The sequence below is a fragment of the Psittacula echo genome (assembly GCF_963264785.1).
Source record: "Psittacula echo genome assembly, chromosome: 22".
NCBI lineage: Eukaryota > Metazoa > Chordata > Aves > Psittaciformes > Psittacidae > Psittacula > Psittacula echo.
Window position 1 is genome coordinate 580,592 of NC_137758.1, and position 19,009 is coordinate 599,600.

Sequence of the window (19,009 nt, forward strand, 5' to 3'; positions counted from 1 at the left end):
ATGGGACGGGAGCGGCCTCACTGCTCGCGCTGCAGCTCCTCAGTCTCCTCTTGAGGCTCAGCTGGCTCCCCCTTGCCTTATCCCGGTGCATCCTCACCCCTTCCCCGTTCCCTCGCTGGGTGCTGTGTTTTAGGGGGGCATCAGGATGCTGTGAAGCTCGAGTGCACGGCAATGAGTGGGTTTTATTATGTCCATCACAGCCAGGCTGGGATTGGCACTTAGAGATGGAAGCTCAGGTTTGACTGCAGCATCCCTGGCAGGAAGGTCCCGAGGCTGGTGATAGGTGTCCCCCCCCGGGCTGGGGACCCCAATGTCCTTGTTTCCAGCCTTTCCCAGCCAGGGAGTTTCTCCCACTGGATGGCAGCATTACCGCAAAGAACCATCTCCAGGAGCCCTTGTGGGAGAGGGGACCTTGCTCCAGAGGGACCTTTCTCTCTCGTTATCTGGCTCCTGGGAGGTTTGCTCTTGGGCTGAGGACGTGCAGGTTCAGTTCATTTGTGTTCGCACAGTTTCTGCCACTGATGCTTCCCTCACTGCCCTGTTTGGTGCTTGCTGATCACCCCCAGCTGCCCTAAACGGGGTGGCCTCTGCCTGCTCCTCTTGCCCACGATGCTTTGTGGGTGTAGGGGGACTGAGAGCCAGATGAGACTCCCTGGTGTTAGACTGGGCAAGGAGGAGAGATGTCAGCCTTCATGGAACACCAGTATCGTGGCTTCTTAGCAAGGTGCATCCCCATTCCCCAGAGCCCCTTGTGCTGCAGTTGCTGGAGTGCAGAGAGCTCTGAGTCAAAGTCACAGACCTCCAAGATGGGATATTTTTGCATCAAAGCAAGCTTTAGGGACCATTTCTTGCATGGGGGCTGCACGCCTGGGGATTAGAAAACACAGCTCCTGTGGCCACTTCTCCTTGCACCCAATGGTTTTAATCCCAAGTATTTCGTTCACCTTTAGGGTTTCTTGGAGCTGGTGTTCCCAGAGGGACTCGGGCAGTGCTGGGTGGGCAGGGAGGGTTGGTGCTGAGCTTCAGCCCCCTTGCACATCCAGTGCAGGGAAACTGCTCCTTCCTGAGGCTGTTTAATGGTCAGGAGGTGCAAAGACATCTCAGTTTACAGGCTCGGGCCGGGCTAGCATCGCTGTTTGCAAGCAGGAATCCATAGATAGAAAGGGTCGAGGCACAGAGCCCAGCCTCAGGTGTAGGATGGGACCTTCCCCAGTCCCTCCTGCACTGAGCTGCACTTGCCCTGGGTTCAAGTGCCAGCTCAGAGCCATTTTAGCCTTGGGGATGTGTTTCAGGGGTAAATCTCCTGCAGCATGCAAAGGCTATGGGGGGCTTTCCATCAGGATGTGCCTCGGTTTGGATCCCAGGTACTTGCTGCCCCTTTTCCTGCTCATTTCTAAGGGCTTCTCCCTCCTTGTTGGCCCTGGTGAAGAATTAACCCTCAGCTGAGCTTGGAAAACTCATGGCATGTGCAGAGGCACCAGGGTCCAACCACCTGGGTGGCTTCAGCAAAGTCCTGGCCATCTGAAAGCATCCTAGTTCAGGGAAGTGCCAGAGCCAGGGGTACTGGGGACACCGGGGTGACGGTGCTGGGGGTGACGGTGGCTTGCCCTGGGGAGCACAGGATGAGGATGGAAAGGGCTGAGGCGGCCAATGGGGAGCTAAACCTAGGAGGGAAGTGGTGATTTTCCATGCTGGAGAGGGCAGGGAACTCAGAGGTCTCCTTGGGAGCACGGGGTGGGCACCCACGTGCATGTGGGGGTCCCATGCACACAGTGATGACCCCAGAGCCTGCCCCATCTCCTCCAAAGAACAAGAAGCATTTAGAGCTCAGTGCAGTGCCAGGAACTGGGGGGGTACCAGGGTGGCAAAAGACCCCCCCCATTACACTGCAAACCATGACCCCCCCCAAGCTCTGTAGGATTTGCTAATCTCCAGGCATTGTTGGCACTCAGAACAATGATTTATTGCATGTTTTGCCGCAGCAAGTACTTTCCGAAAGGCCAAGCTAAGTTTACACCGGAGCTGCCGGGATCAGATAACCGCTGCCTGGCTGCTCCCTCCGTCCCCATCCCTCCTGCTTGCTGAGGGCTGCAAAAGGACATCATGACCCCAGGAGGACTTTGGCTTCTCCTGTGTCCTGCAAGGGAAAGGTGACCATGGGCCAGGAGCAGCAGGAAGGGACCACTGAGGGTGCGCTCCCTCCTGCAGGCAATGGGGTGGGATGTGGGTCCTGGCCTGGCTTGCAGGGAGACGAGAGCCCCAGCGCTTTGCTTTGCAGGTGACCCTGCCAGGGACAGCAAACCCCGGGTGCTGGTGCCCGGCCTGGCCGTGGCCACCTCGCCAGGGGTGTTAAATTCAATCAGCTTCTCGCCTTCGGTGGCAGCCAGGGCTGGGTGCCCTGCACGTCCCAGGGCATTCCTGCAGTGCTCGAGCAGCCCCTGAGATCCCCAAGGGCTTTACAGGTGCCGGGTAGGAATGATGCCTCTGGCCACGTTCTGTCAGTGGGATCCCGGGGCATCTCAGGCCTGTGGGAAGCATGGGCTCCCTCTGCACCATGGAGCAGGTCCCTCGATCCAGCTTGCTGTTTGCCAGGGAAGTGCTCCTGTCTCCTAAGGATCACTTGGGATCCCCCCTGCCCTGTTTTCCACCCTTTTCCCCAGATCCAGCCACCTCCTCACCCCAAGGAGATGGGAATGAGCCCATCACATGTGCTCATGGCAAAAGCCACCACCAGTCTCAGCTCTGGCCATCTCTGGCCCTTGGTTATGGCAGGCTGGAGGTGGTGGCATTCCCTACAAGAGTGCCCCTCCTGCCTTAGAATCATGGAATTGGCCAGGCTGGAAAAGCCCTTTCAGCTCATCCGCTCCAACCGTTCCCCAGCGCTGCCAAGGCCACCCCTAACCCATGGCACTGAGGCCTCATCTCCACTGTGTGTGAGCACTTGCAGGGACGGTGACTGCAGCCCTGCCCTGGGCAGCCTGTTCCAATGCCTGAGCACCCTCTGGGGCAGGAATTGTTCCTCAGCTCCATCTAAACCTGCCCTGGTGCAGCTTGAGGCCGGTTCCTCTTGTCCTATCCTTTGTTCCTTGGGAGCAGAGACTGATGCACATGGACGAGGAGGAGGATGAGGACGGAGCATCCTCTTCCACAGTAGTTTCCTTGCTGGTCATTTGATCAAGAGATCAAACCCCATTTGTTCTCTGTAGCCCATGTACTGGTTCAGCTGCACGGGAAGTGCTTTGGGGTGATGCTTCCTCCAGGGAAGACACAGGGCTGTCTGTGCTGAACGGGGACAGTAGAGGTGGGGCAGGGCAGGGAGCAGCACGCAGATGCCCTGACCACAGCAGCAGGCATCCTAAGCACATCTGGGCCACATCTGGCTCTGAGTACACCAGGGACCTAAGGACCAGTCGCGGAGGGAACAGCATCTTCCCAAAGCTTGGCGCAGGATCTGGAGGATTTCAGCCAGACCCAGGGACAGCCTGATGGAATATCCCCATGATGCTCCCTGGTGGCAGTAGAGAAGGAATGCAACCACGAGCTGCTTTGTCTTCCCAGTTTCCTGGGACCTGGGGGGACCCACTGGGATCTGGAGTGGTCCAGCCCCTCTCATAGCCCCTCCAATCCAGCCAGATCTCTCAAACAAAGGCACTTGAGTTAGAAAGGGACGTGGATGTGGTGTCCCATCAAGGAAGCAGATCCCATCTGCTTCAGAGCATCCTGGAAAGGATCAGCTCTCCTCAAACCCCTCAGGCATGGCAGGGTGCAGGGTGCCAGCCGCCACCATGGCTTGGGAATGTCCTTGGGATATCGGCTGCCCCATCCAAAGCACAGCTGGTCCCAGTGCCCCCGGGGCTGGAGAGGTCTGGCTGCAGGACATCGGGCTGGTCCCGATCGGCTTTGATGCTTTCAGCCAAGGAGGCTGCGGCTGCTGTGGCGATGGAGCACGGCCGTGTCCGGCTGGGAATCCACGGGAGGTGGAGAGGAAGAGGGGATGGGGAGGAGCCAGGTGAAAGCATTGGAGGCAAAGTATGAGGTGTGGATGTGAGGAGATAAGGGAGGAGCTGGGAGGGGAAGTGGAGACAACAGCATCCAATGTTGGTCCTTCAGGAGGGACTGGAGAGGAGCAGAGCAATGGTTTTGAGGACATTTAATGGTCCTTCAGTCCCTGATGGAGGTAAGGGGATGCTGAAGTCAAGTGGCCCCAGGAGAGTGTGCCTGGGGATGTAACTGGCCACCAGCACGGTGAACCCTGATGGGGGTTTCAGTGCCTTGAAGTCCTCATATCAGGGCTAGACCCCATCGTGGGGACCACCTGACACTGCCTGGGCCCATGGGCATGGTGAGGCTCTGAAGGGTGATGGTTGTCCCTGTGCAGAGGAAAGCAACCACCCGAGCTCCCTGCTGATAGCAGAAGAAATGCAGTGCTGGTGCTGGTGGAGCCTGGGGCTGTGCTGTTTCCTTCCCCTTCTCTTGCAGAGCCTCCCAGGTCCCCAGTGTTCAGGTGCTGGCTGCATCCCCTGGGTACAGTGTCCTGCATGGAATGGCCAAACGTGGCTTGGGACACTCTGGGGCTTTTAATGCAGGAGGGAAACCCCAAGCTGCTGCTTCAGCCTTTCCCTTCTGCAAAGCAGGACCAGGCTTTGTCAGAGCCTTATTGGCATCCCCAGCCCTTGGTAGAGGTGACCTCGGCTGGGCTGGGGACAACAGGGCTGGTGCAGGCTCTGTGCCTGCTGTCCTAGGTAAGGTCCTGCAAATGGGAGGCAGAGCAAGGCTTGGCATCGCTCCTGGGCACTGGAGACACAGGAGGGGGCTGATGCAGTGCCAAGGTGAGTGAGAGCTGCCGGCCCATCACGTCCTGTCCTGGAGGGTGCTGGGTGCAGCTGCTGGAGCTCACCGCTCCTGCCCTGCTCCGGGGCTGGTTCCAAGGTGCTGCTCCATCTTGTGCCATGGCCACGGTGTGTGATGGCCCCATGGAGGGACCTCTTTGGCTGAGAGCAGACAGTGGTGCCACTCCATGAAGGGTTTCCAGGGCACTGACTTCCCTGGCTGAGCTCCCAGTGAGGCACTGGGCAAAACTGGGGCATCCCAATAGTTCCTCTACTTCCCTTCCAGGCTGGAGGAGAATTATCCCATCACGGCTCCAGAATAACACCCCAAAGAGGCCTCTGGTTCCAGGTGTTTGTATCGACATGTCCTGCCCTCATCCTGCAGCTCCTGGTAGGTTGGAGGTTTAGGCACCCATGGTGCTGCTCCGTGAGCTGATGCCAGGCGACCTGGTGGTGGAGGCACCTATTGCTCACCCTGACTGATCATAGAAGCAGAGAATCATTTTGATCAGAAAAGACCCTTAAAATGGCTGAGTCCAACCATAAACCTGGGGCTGCCAAATCCACCACTAAACCATGCCCTTAAAGGCCACATTTACGTGTCTTTTAAGTGCCTTTGGGGATGGTGACTCCACCACACCCCTGGGCAGCCAGTTCCAGTGCTGGGCAACCCTTTTGGTGAAGAAAAGGTTATCAGTGACTTGATGAATCAAACTACGGTGATGCTGAGTGCTGGTGGTGTGAGCTGATGTGCGGCCACAAGGCAGGGATAACTGGAGTGTGGGGCTGGGCATCATGAACCCTACTTCTGTGCATGGTAAGGGATGGAATCATGGAATGGTTTGTGTTGGAAGGGACCTTAAAGCTCATCCAGCTCCAAGCCCTGCCATGGGCAGGGACACCTTCCACTGGAGCAGCTTGCTCCAAGTCCCTGTGTCCAACCTGGCCTTGAACACTGCCAGGGATGGGGCAGCCACAGCTTCTCTGGGCACCCTGGGCCAGCGCCTCAGCACCCTCACAGGGAAGAGCTTCTGCCTTGGATCTAACCTGAACTTCCCCTGTTTCAGTTTGAACCCATCACCCCTTGTCCTATCACTCCAGTCCCTGATGAAGAGTCCCTCTCTGGCATCCAAGAGGATGTCCATCAGGATCTCAGAGGCACTGCTGCTGTCTTCTCATTGATGTCTTTTTATTACCTGGTTGTGTTTCCTAGGCCAGACAAGGACATTCCAAAGCAATAACTGCTTAAAACCCCTGCACCAAGGTGGGAGAGGGGTCGAGCCCCAGCTTGGCCCCAGCAGCCCCTGCCTGGAGCCATTGCTTTGCGGTGAAGTAAGTGCCTGCTTGCGTGCACTGCACCAAGTGGAAAGCTTCTGATGTTCCAGCCCAGCTGCTGCCGGCCCCAGCCTTGACTCAGCACGCTGGGAATACCGCGGTGACACAGGAAGTGCTGCTGGAGCCCTGACGTGTGCTTCCCATCTGACCTCCCCTGCTTGCAGCTCTGACCTAACCCCCCTGGACAGGGGACAGGCAAGGGCAGGAGCAGGGGGAGCAGCTGAAAGGAGGGGATGGCCCCGTGCAGGAACCGGCTCCAGCTTCATCAGTGACCAGCAGCAATATCATAGAACCATTGAATGGGTTGGGTTGGAAAGGACCCCAAGATCATCCAGTTCTAACCCCCTGCCATGGGCAGGGACACCTTCCACTGGAGCAGCTTGCTCCAAGCCCCTGTGTCCAACCTGGCCTTGAGCACTGCCAGGGATGGGGCAGCCACAGCTTCTCTGGGCACCCTGTGCCAGCGCCTCAGCACCCTCACAGGGAAGAGCTTCTGCCTTATCTTCAACATGGACTTCCCCTGTTTAAGCTTGAACCCATCACCCCTTGTCCTGTCGCTACAGTCCCTAAAGGGGATGTGTGATAATGCCATGGGGACCACTTTGGCTGGCAGCCCCTAAAGGGTTTTGGGAATCTTCTTGCTGCTGAAATCCAGGTTGGTTTGGGCATTTTCCTGGCCATTTGTGGGGTCTGTCATGGACTCGCAGCCCACACGATGTGTGCAGGGCTGGATGTGGCCATAGGGAGGTGCAGAGGGTTCCTGGTCTCTCCTGCTGGATGGCTTTGAACAGTTTAATTCTAGAGCCTCGTTCAGGGGATGGGCCTAATCTCTGGAAACCTCTAGGATCTGTCCCACTTGTTGGAGGCATCTTCTGCCTTCCCACATGGACACATCTGCTGTCATAAGGGGGAAAGGCGATGCTGAGGTTTTCTCTCATCCCACCCGGCAGGTCTCTGGTGCTGTGATTTCCTATATGGCAAAGCTGGATGAATGAGTAGACCTGATCCTTTAGGGGTACAGTAGATTTATCTCTTTGCAATGGGGTCCTGTTAGTAAATCCAGCTGAAAAATGGCCATGCTGCATCTTTGGGGGGGGCTTGAATAACAGTGGCATGAGGAGCACCTGATCCTTTAAGGAAGAAAAGATGCTGTCGTTCTTTAGGCCTGCATGTAACCTGAGAGATAAATCAAGCAACTTTTCAATGCTGTAGTCAACTGGAATTGAGGGTCAAAACTGATTTATAGGAAGAACCAGCTTCTGTAGAGAAGAGATCTTTTCTCACTGGACCAAAATGAATAGGCTGTATTTCAGCTAAATCCTGCAATCTTTGGAGTTTCAGGCAAAACTACATTGATATTATTCTCACCAACATTGCAATGTTCAACCCTCCCAGGTGCCTGCAGGAACAGCGCTCTTCGCTTTCAGGCCAATGTGGAGGGATCACACTGGTGAGCATTTCATTGCGTTTCTGATGCCAGCCCCGTTTCATCTCCCTCACCCCAAAGTGGGGGACTGAGAACCCCATTGCCATCCTCGATAGTGAAATGACTCAGTTTCTCCCTCCCCATCGTGCATCCCCAGATGAAGCCATTGCAATGGTAACGAATCCTTCAGCTCCTGAGTGTCCCCTTAGGGAAACCCTTTGACTTTGGACTTGGGCAACCTGCCACCATGCCTTTGTCATCTCCAGCAGGCAGCGTAGTGTTTCCATGCTCGAGTTTGCTCAACGTCCGACGTTCTGGCTGGCAATGTGTGAATAAACGAGATGCCTGTATAGTACAGTAACGTGGCCCAGATAAGTGTGGATGATAAACCACGTTGATTCACTTGCCCTTAACCTCTGAGTCATCTTGTGAGTCAACAGAGGAAACAGCAGGTCAGTGAGCAGGTTGGAAAACTCAAGTTTTGTTCAGATCAAGAACTTTGAGCAAAAGAATTACATTGGAGTTCTTTTCCTTTTACGTTTCAACCACAGACTCCCAAATGTAAATCAGAGAGAGAGAGACCCGAGTGCTCATTTCCTTATGGTCTAGAGTTTAGGTGTTGATTTGTGTACATTTGTTTCTGAGAGCTCTTTCAACTGCTTTTTTTCACCCATAATCAAAAGAAACCTGCTTTTTTGTGAAGTGTTTTTGGTTGGAGTAGGCATTCTGGTGGCCTTTGGGAAAGACACATGGAAAACTAATGAGCAGAGTCGATGGCTGTGGGAGCCTGGAGATGGCCTCCTGTGAGCTGAATGGAAAAAGTCATTAAGACGTGGGCGGTGCAGATGCTGGGGGGTCAAGGAGGTGCCAAGATCATCCAAGATGGGATGGTTAGATCATATCCAACCATTCCCTCTGGTGCCAGAGCCACTGAAGGCAGCTGGATGGGCACAGACAGACGGTGTCCCCAGCCCTGCATCACTGCACTGGGGAGCGGAGCTGGCTTCTTTGTGCCACAGCAGCTGCAGAAAATGCTCTGGTTCATGACCCACTTGGCAACTTTGACCAGTCCAAGCTGTGCTGGGGAGCAGGAGGGACTGCCAGTACCTATCTGTGACCCCCAGGCAGCAAAACCGGCCAGAGCCCCATGTTAGCGTCTCCTCCTTCAGGGAGCTCATCTCTCAGGCATCCCTAAGGCATTTTGGGGAAGGAGGAGCCGTTATTAGTCATATTCCTGCTTACCAGTGGAAGTAATCGAGGAACATCTGAGTTATTGCATAGTTTTGGAGGAAACGTGCCCTCCCTGAGACACTGATACCATCTCTTGGTGTCCTGGCTTCATCCTGCTGCCAAACGCTGTATCCGAAATAACCAGGAGAGGAAAACTGTGCTGCAGGTGGGTTGGGGGATCAATGCAGGATTAACAGGGAGGATTGGGGTGGGGGAAGGCAAGTCAGGTGCAGGGTCAATGGGGAAGGACTATGGGGGACAATGGGGAGGTGGGAAGCCCTTAGCTAGAGAGGCGTTGGTGCTTGGGGACAGGAGCCATGTCCCTAGAGAAAGGTGACCTGGCTCTGGCCTGCCCAGTCCCGTGCAAGCCTGGAGGGGGGGGAATGGCAGGAGGGGGGCAGGACCATGTGCTGCAGCCCCATAGGGGGGGGTAGTGGTGTGCTGCTGAATGTGCAGGTCCCGGGTGGCTATTCCTGGCGTCCCCGCCTGCGCAGGCAGATTGGTTTGCAGGGAGGTGACAAGTGCCAGCCAAAGCCTATAAAAATCCCCCAGTTCTGGCTCAGTGACCTGGTTCCCCCTCCCAGCAGAGCCGTCCCGGAGCAGAGAGCGTCATTCCAGAGCACAGACCCCAGCTTCGGTGCCGAGATCCCAGATCTGGAAGAGAGACTTGGTCTGGAGCAGGGACCCCAAAAGGGAGTGGAGACCGCGGAGCAGAGACCCCCAAACATCCCCTTCTTCAGCCCCCAGGCTTTGCAACGATGACCGGGAAAACTGCACCTCCAGCCACGGACCCCGCTCCGAAGAAGGACACAGCCCCAGCCCCAAAGGAAGAACCAGCCCCAGCCCCAAAGGAAGAACCAGCCCCAGCCCCAGCCGCTGAAGACCCCCCAGCCCCTGAGCATCCCCCTGCCGCGGAGCAGCCCACAGCCCCTGCCGATGAGCCTGCTCCTGCCCCCACAGCAGAAGCAGCTCCAGCCCCTGAAGAGGGTTCCCCAAGTGCTGCAGCTGAACCCCAAGCCCCTGAACCTGAGAAATCAAAGGGAGGTGAGGATGGGACCGGGCACTGGAGCTGGAGGGAGGAACGCAGGGCTTGGAGGGGACGTGTGGGGCTGCTGGAGGGAAGGGATGGAGGGGAGAAGTCATCAAGGTTGTTTTTGCAGTGGGATAGGGCAGGGTGTTAGGAGGATGGGGGGCTGGAAACCAACATGGAGTTGGGTGGTTGCCCTCCACCAGCCGTGGTACTTGCGAGCCTGTTCTCACCACTGTGGGTTTGTTCCAGCACCACCCAGCTCCCCCTTGGCCTTGGCTGTGGAAGAAGTGACTGAAAACTCCATAACGCTGACCTGGAAAGCCCCGGAGCAGATGGGCCGGTCACACCTGGATGGATACGTGGTGGAGATCTGCAAAGATGGAAGTAAGCTTGGGTTTTCCTGCTGTGTTACTGCGGAGGCACGGGATGGAGCTGGGCAGCACCCAGCAGCGTCTCCCTGTGCACCAGTTCCCTTGCTTTGCCCAAATGGGTTAATTTTTAATGGTCTTTTGCTTTTCTTCCCCATGGAGGAGACGGGATTCCCATTGGCTTCCGATGGTGTTGGTGTCTTTAGCAGGGTACTGGACTGGGTTTAATGTCACTGCTATCTCCAACTAGAGGGTGGAGGAGAGACCAGCATACTCACTGAGAATGGTCTCTGGTAACTCCAGCTCTGCAGAGGCCTGGGGTTGGGATGGTTTCTCCCACGTTTACCCAACAGGAATGGGAATAAGGTGGGAGGATGAGGGACAAAAGGATCCTTGGGAGTTTAAGAGGGGCTGGTGTGCATCAGCAAGCAAGCCCTGCCCCAGTGGGCTGGTGCTGGAGATGCCTGGAAAGAGGATGGAGGTGGGCTGGTGGGTGGCAGCAGTTATCTGTGGTTCTCTACTTGCATTGCTCATTTTTGGAAAGGAGGAGGTGGATTCGACTTGGGTTTTGGGCACTCTCTTGAAGCCCTGCTTGGCTTTGGGGTGAGAGGGAAGGACCTGTGTGGCAGGGGGGGTCTGCAAGGGGAGGCTGTGGGTGGGGGGCTGGGTGCTGCATGAGGATGGAGTGGTCTGGGAGACCAAAGTGGTCCATGAGCCTTGGGGAACTTGATGTGTGACCCTTGGTGTTTAGCTTGTGGCAGGCACGATCCATACTTGCTTAGCTGTGGGAGGCCTTCATCACTGGGCTGGGGACTGGGGAGGTAACCATGGCTGGATGGGATGCACGAGGAGGCCCTTGTGTGGGACAAGGAGAGATGCAGCCATTCTTGGAGGATGCTGGCTGACGGCCACCCAAAAGTCACTGTTTTGGATGCTCTCCTTGCTTGCTTTGGGCCTGGCTGGCGACAGGAGAGCTCTGGTCATTCAGTGGTAACCACATGGGCTCCAGGAAAGCTGGTGCAAGACCCTGGTTGGCTAAAACATGGTGAGATTTGAGTGAGGGCTGGTTTGGATGAAGGGAAAGAGGACCTGGTGGGATTTGTCTGGTACGATGGCATTGACAGGAAACCCTCTTGGTTTGAAGGTGCCCGGTGGCTTAGCACAGCCTGGCACACTGGGTTGCTTCAGTTGCCTGCCTGGGACACCCAGTCCTTTGGTGACTGGGGCAGTCTGGTTTCTACCTGAGAAACCTCCTAAGAGGTTTGGCACGTTGTAAGGCTGAGCTTCTGCCAGCATTTCCTACCCTATGCTCCTCGGCACGGTGGGGTGGCCAAATCCCCTCTAAGATAAATCCTTCAGCCTTTGCAGGGAGTGTGTTCTTCTCCTCTGGGTTTCACCCCTGTGGCTCAATCCTGCTGTCCAGGGTGTGTGTCTGTCTGTCATTGCACGCCTGAAGTGCTCTGCTGGCTTCATCCTAGGTACAGACTGGACAGCTGTGAATGAGGAGCCTTTTCTTTCCACCCGGTACACGGTCCAGGGCCTCGGCTCCGGTGACAAGATCCATGTACGGGTGAAGGCTGTCAGCGCCTGCGGTGCCAGTGTCCCAGCTACTCTGGAGCAGCCAGTCCTCATCAGAGAGATCCTCCGTGAGTACTGCTCCCGTTGTGTGTAATTCCAGTGCGCTTTGTCAGCAGTACAGAAAGGGACCTCAAAGCTCATCCAGCTCCAACCCCTGCCACGGGCAGGGACCCCTTCCACTGGAGCAGCTTGCTCCAAGCCCCTGTGTCCAACCTGGCCTTGAACACTGCCAGGGATGGGGCAGCCACAGCTTCTCTGGGCACCCTGGGCCAGCGCCTCAGCACCCTCACAGGGAAGAGCTTCTGCCTAAGAGCTCATCTCAGTCTCCCCTCTGGCAGGTTCAAGCCATTCCCCTTGGCCTGTCCCTACAGGCCCTTGTCCCAAGCCCCTCTCCAGGTTTCCTGTAGCCCCTTTAGGCACTGGAGCTGCTCTCAGGTCTCCCCTTCAGGAGCCTTCTCTTCTCCAGGCTGCCCCAGCCCAGCTCTCTCAGCCTGGCTCCAGAGCAGAGCTGCTCCAGCCCTCGCAGCATCTCCATGGCCTCCTCTGGCCTCGCTCCAACAGCTCCACGTCCCTCTGGTGTTGGGGGCCGCAGAGGTGAAGCCAGTACTTGGTCCATCCCTGCAACCTGAGCAGCCTCTGCCCTCTCACAGGTTGCAACCCAACCTTTGACCAAGGTGCTCTTCTCAGTGGCTGTGTCCAATTCCTTTGGGGTGGGATGGAGAAGCTTCCTGACCTCGAGACATCGATCATGCAGATGGCAAAAGCTTTGGGGACGAAGGGCTCAAAATGCTGAGCCACATCTTCCTATGGGAAGCAAATCTCTCCTTGGCCGTGTTTACATCTCCAATGTGCCATCACACACACGTTGGGCAGCCTTGTTTAGCGAAGGAGAACAGGAGCTGGTAGTCTGGAGCATGGGAACTTGAATCATGCTGAACTCGCTAATGACTTGCTCCCATGCTCGGCAAGACTCGCATTCCTCCCAGGGTGCTTCCGATGTGCCGAGCCATGATTCAAGGCTGGTTTTCACTCATCAAACAGCAAGCGCAGACTGATTTTCCCCTTACAAGGAATTATTGAGGCACAAGTTTTCCTACCAGTCAAAGAGTTTTCAGCTGCTTAAAAATGGGGATAACAATAACAGAAGTTATTCCAGGAACATCAGCTTTTCCTAGGAAAAGGCCTGGAGATGATTATCAGCATCTGGAAAGGGTTCTGCAGGGTCCATCCTCTCAGCCTGCAGGAGGAGGTGAGCATGGGTCAGTGGTTGGTATCTGCTGCTGTGTTCACTTCCAGATCTCACAGGCATCCCACCATACCTTGTATCTTGGGGAAACTGAGGCATGGGGACTATCAGGAGATGCCAAATACACAGCTCATGTTCCCACTCCTAGTCCTGTGCTGCAGTCCCAACCACATGAACCTGCTGGGAGGTGTAAAACCCGAAGGACCCCCCCCAACTTGCTCTTGCTCTGTGCTAGTGGGGTCTTTTCTTCTCTCTTTGCTTTTTGCCAGCTCATTCTCCTCATCAGCAAGCAGCATGGTCTACTCTTGCATTTCACTTGCAACGCAGGACTGTGCTCCCTGCCTGGCTTTGCTGAGGAACAAAATAGCCCTCAGTGTCCCTCTGCCTCCCTGTGTCCACCCTGGTGTGTTGGGTGCATGAATCTTCTCTGTGTCCCATTTGTTACCTTCAGGTTTTCACATTGCACCTCTCCCTGGTTCATTTATAGCATCGCGAGGGATTTAACATAGCAGTGATTCCAGACAGCAGAGAGTTTCAAACCAGGTGGGATGAGTGGGTTTGGGAAGGGGAGTGAGACAGACGAAGGTTCACTGTGGGAGTCGTGTTCTTCAGGTTGCTAGGGCAGGAATGGTGCCTCCCCATCACCTTGGGCAGCCCTCTCCAGCCAAGCCGGCAGGAGCAAACACCCATGAATTAACATTCCTCCCCTCGAGGTTGGGTTTCTCAGCCCTGCTGAGACGGATGAGCCCAAGTGGCAGCATCAGTGCATGGATCCCTGCGTGAGCAGAGGAGGGACCGTCTCAGCTGTCGGTGGGGCCATCTGGGACCGCTGGGCATCTCCCCAGCCCACCGCCACCGCTCCACAGCTGTTGAGCCATTGCTCAGCCCTGGTTTAATTCTGGCCGTGCCCCCTCCCCAGAGCTGAGCTCCAGCACGTTTAATCCAGGCACAGACACACAGCCCTTTTACGAGGGGCTCACGTAAAGCCAATGCCTCTCCGTTGGATCACCCGGTGGTGCTGAGCCGGTAGGGTTACACGGCTGCTATTTTCACCCCGGGAAGGAGACACACGCGCCATCAGCATTCTCCAGTGGGTTTTTTGCTTATCTTTGTTATGTTCCCTTGGGGACGTTAGCCTGCGTTGTAAGCCTGAGGCTTTCACAGCTTTGCTGTGAATAGCCACGCACCACCTTGGTCTCTCAATGGCCTTGAGCATGCAGTGAAGGTGGAGGCCTGGGAAAGCCCTGTCCTTGCTGAAAGCTGGGTTCTCAGCCTCTGAAAAGTGCTTTCTGAGCTGGGGGAGAAATAGTTCCTAACTGGGAGATGCTGTCCTCTGCCTTGCTGCCTGTAGGCTCTGCTGGGGCTCTTCTGGCGAAGCCCATGTTGGTCTCCATGGCTTGGCTATAGTGAAGGAGGTGAATGGTCCATTGGGGTGCTGCCATTGGGTTGGTGGCCTGGTATCTCAGGGATGGTTGTTATTCTGAGGTGCAGGCTGGCATGGCCCTGCAGGGAAGCAGGCACTGTCCAGGTGATGAGAAGGAAGAGGGGTCTGTGTTTCTGGGTGGGATTTCTTGATGGCAAGCAGGGGGATGTGTGAGGTGGGTCAGCCAGTTGGAGGCTGTGATTTCCTTGGTCCCACAACGTGACTTTGCTGTCCGCAGAGCTCCCGAAGATCCGCATGCCCCGTCACCTGCGGGAGACCTACGTCAGGCATGTTGGGGATGCTGTGAACATGATGATCCCTTTCCAGGTAGGTGGACAGTTTGGGATTCAATCTCCCAGGCTTTTTCACTGCAAGCTAACTTCTGCAGTGACTTTGATAGCCACTATGACAGGCCAGCTGCGGGCTGGCTTGTCCTGGTGCCCATGCCTTATTGGCCAAGGGTAGGAGGTGGGATGGGAACTTTTGTCCCATTCCTGCCTCGCTCCTGTTTTTCTCCTGCTGAAACGTGCTGGCCAAGCAGGGGGAAGCGAGGCAGAAAGCTGCCCCTGCGGTGAGGGCTATGTCCATGCCATGTTGGAAGCCTGCACTGGCCATGCTCCAGGCATGAATTGTCCCTGGCTGCTGAATTCAAGCCCCTCCTGCTAGGCTTGAATTGCCTGGGGTAGAATTGAATTGAACTTGGACTTAGTGCCTGAGAAACAGGAGCACTGCTCTGCCTGCCATGCTCTGGGCAAGTAAAGCTGGACTTGCTCGGTGAGGACTTTGGGAGACCAGCACATTCCAAGCATCATCTCTGGAGCCTTTGATGGACTCCATCAGTGGGGCTGGCAGGGTTTGGCTGTGATTTCTTCCCTGGGGACTGCTGACTGGGAGAGGCCAAACCCAGGCCACTGCTGCCTGGACAAAGTGGGGTGGCTCTGCCCACCCATCCTTCCCAGCAGGACCCATTGGGACCGTGTGCTCGAGTGGCTCCTAACCAGCCTGTGCGGGTTGCTCCAGGGAAAGCCGCAGCCCGAGGTGATCTGGACCAAGGGCGGCCAGCCCCTGGACACCAGCCGCATCACCATACGCAACACACAGAAGGACACCATCTTCTACATCCGCGAGGCGCAGCGCGGGGACTCGGGCAAGTATGAGCTCACTGTGCGGATAAACGGAGCGGAGGACAAGGCCATCCTGGACATCCGAGTGATTGGTGAGGCTGGGGATGGGACCCTGCAGGGGCCCATTTTTGCCCCTTGGTTAGGGGATAGTTCTTGTTCTGGGTGGGATAGGACAGGGCCAGCAACAAGGCAAGGGACTTTGGGGTCCCTCTTCCGGTGGGATCTTCTCCAGGATCATAGACTCATAGAATGGTTTGGGTTGGAAAGGACCCTAAGATCATCCAATTCCAACCCCCAGCCACAGGCAGGGACACCTTCCACTGGAGCAGCTTGCTCCAAGCCCCTGTGTCCAACCTGGCCTTGAACACTGCCAGGGATGGGGCAGCCACAGCTTCTCTGGGCACCCTGGGCCAGCACCTCAGCACCCTCACAGGGAAGAGCTTTTGCCTTAGATCTAACCTGAACTTCTCCTGTTTCAGTTTGAACCCATCACCCCTTTTTCTATCACTACAGTCCCTGATGAAGAGCCCCTCTCCAGCATCCTTGTATTCCCCATTGAGATATTGGAAGGTAGTCATGGAGGTGAACTCCTCTGGTTGGGGATGCAGGATTTCTGCCAGCTCATATCCATTGCAGCTTCTCGTTCCTCATTCTGCTGCAGCTGGGTGAGAAGAGACTGAAAGTAATGTGCAAGGGATGGTCAAGGCACAGAATGTGGGGGGAGCAAATGGGGATGCCACCCTATGACGGTTTGTGCTTGCAGAGCTGCCGGGGCCCCCCCAGAACCTGAAGCTGGTGGACGTGTGGGGCTTTAACGTGGCCCTGGAGTGGGCCCCACCGGCGGACAATGGGAACTCGGAGATCAAGGGCTACATAGTGCAGAAATCAGACAAGAAGAGCGGGGTGAGCCTGTGCACTCGGGATACTTCGATGGCTGCGCACCCCTGTCTCCCCCCATGCCTTCTCCATCCCTTGGCCAGCCTGCCTTTCCTCACCACTCTTCTTTTGCCCTCCCAGAAGTGGTTCACGGCGCTGGAGCGCTGCACCCGCACGAGCTGCACCATCTCCGACCTCATCATCGGCAACATCTACAGCTTCCGCGTGTTCGCCGAGAACGCCTGCGGGCTGAGCGAGAAGGCGGCCGTCACCACTGCGGTGGCCGACATCAAGAAGACAAGTAGGGACAACGCTCTGCCTAAGGGCTTGGAGGTGGTGGTGGGCAAGAAGGGTCCTGTCCATAGTTGGGGCTAGTGGGGCTTCCAGGTGTTGTGGTGATGCTGCTGGGCCCTGACCTCCTTCTATATCTCCTTTCTGCTCTGGAGAAGGCTTGTGCCATGGTCGGTCTGTAGGAGGGATCAAGGACATCCCTGGGGTGAGATTGAAGCAGGAGGGGTGAGGAACAGCCCTGGCTTTGGCCCTGCAGCTCAGGACCAGCAGAGGAAGAGACCCCTGCAGTGGTCCAGCTCGGGGGTCCAAACCAGCATCCCTAAGCCCTGCCCTCCCTCCATCCATTTCCATCCAGGTCCCTGGTAGAGCACACAGTGAGGTGGGGTCTCTGTCACTTGCAGAGCTTACCTCTAGCTCCTACGCACTGAAATTTGGGGATGGAGTAGGAGATCCAGAGCGGTGCCTGGCCTGGATCTGACACCCTGCACACAGCATGCATTGTGGTGTTGGTTTGCAGACTGGCATCTCCCCTGTCCCCTGCAGGAATTGGTCACTAGCATAGAATCATGGAATCATAGAATAGTCAGGGTTGGAAAGGACCTTAAGATCATCCAGTTCCAACCCCCCTGCCATGGGCAGGGACACCTCACACTAAACCATGGCACCCAAGGCTCTGTCCAACCTGGCCTTGAACACCACCAGGGATGGAGCATTCACAGCTTCCCTGGGCAACCCATTCCAGTGCCTCACCACCCTCGCAGTAAAGAATTTCTTCCTTAGATCCAATCTAAACTTCCCCTGTTTCAGTTTGAACCCGTTACCCCTTGTCCTGTCACTACAGTCCCTGATGAAGAGTCCATCCCCAGCATCCTTATAACCCCCTTCAGACACTGGAAGCTGCTCTGAGGTCTCCACGCAGCTTCTCTTCTCCAGGCTCAACAGCCCCAACTTTCTCAGCCTGTCTTCATACGGGAGCTGCTCCAACCCCTGATCATCCTCGTGGCCTCCTCTGAACTTGTTCCAACAGTTCCATGTCCTTTTGATGTTGAGGACACCAGAACTGCACACAATGCTCCAAGTGAGGTCTGATGAGAGCAGAGTAGAGGGGCAGGATCACCTCCTTGGACCTGCTGGTCACGCTGCTCTTGATGCAGCCCAGGATACAGTTGCTTTCTGGGCTGCGAGCGCGCACTGCAGCCGGCTCATGTTCATTTTCTCATCGCATGGCACGGTTGGATGAGAAGGAGTTTATAGACATAGTTGGTCTGAATTGCAGGCTGGATCCCCAGGTCAAGCTAGATGCAGTCTGGCTTATTATCATGGTATCATAGAATGGTTTGGGTTGGAAGGAATCTTAAAGATCATTCAATTCCAACCCTTACGTGAAAGAGCAGAAGTATTTTGGTGTACCTTGGACTGAATCCCTGTGGCCATGTCCTATGTGGTCAGTCCAGGGGCTCTGCCTCAACCTAGAATGAATTACTTCCTTAGAAACTGCTTACCAGTCAGAGAAGATCCCCCAACGGGACATGATGGAGCCTCCGAAGTTCACCCAGCCCCTGACAGACCGAATCACCACCCGGGGCTACAACACGCATCTCATCTGCTGTGTCCGGGGCTTCCCCCAGGTCAGAGGTTCCTCCGTGGGCAGCATCGCCTCTGCATGCGGGCAGCCACCAATGGGGGTTTTGAAGGGTGGATGGAGGTGCTGGAGACAGTTGGTCATGTTGGGTTGGGGTTGGATGAAGTTATGGGGCTGCAGCTGCCCTCTAAGTCAAACTTGGGCGAATGTGGGGTGTTTCTGTGTAGAGATGAGAAACTGATCTTGATTCAGGCCATGTCCTGTTTCCTTCTGAACTGGGGGAAGATGTGTGGGGTGTTTTTTAGGGCTCAAGAATGGGATATTTAGCTCTTCAAACTACTTCTGATTATGAATCCCACCATGGCCACCAGCTTCAGGCATGGCTGAGGCAAAGGAAGGTGGCTGCATTTTGGGGCCAGATTTTGTCTTTTCTCTCCCTGCTTTAAAGAAACAAATTCTGCTGCTTTCAGCCCAAAATCATCTGGATGAAAAATCAGATGGAGATACGGGAAGATCCCAAATACATAGCGATGATCGAGCAGGGCGTCTGCTCCCTGGAGATCCGCAAGCCCAGCCCCTTCGATGGGGGCATCTACACCTGCAAAGCTGTAAACGCCCTGGGGGAAGCCTCAGTAGACTGCAAACTTGATGTGAAAAGTAAGATTGGCTGA

At 55.9% G+C, this 19,009-nt stretch overlaps 1 protein-coding gene across 1 annotated transcript; it reads left to right on the top strand.

Moving 5' to 3' along the window:
* Positions 1 to 9,578: 9,578 nt before the first annotated feature.
* Positions 9,579 to 19,009, top strand: MYBPH (myosin binding protein H; the record flags this gene model as incomplete). Its single annotated transcript, XM_080632897.1, has 9 exons — positions 9,579 to 9,864; positions 10,100 to 10,234; positions 11,697 to 11,864; positions 14,704 to 14,792; positions 15,486 to 15,681; positions 16,353 to 16,492; positions 16,607 to 16,766; positions 18,248 to 18,384; positions 18,809 to 19,009. 9 exons carry the CDS (start codon positions 9,579 to 9,581, stop codon positions 19,007 to 19,009), a joined length of 1,512 nt encoding a protein of 503 aa, XP_080489023.1.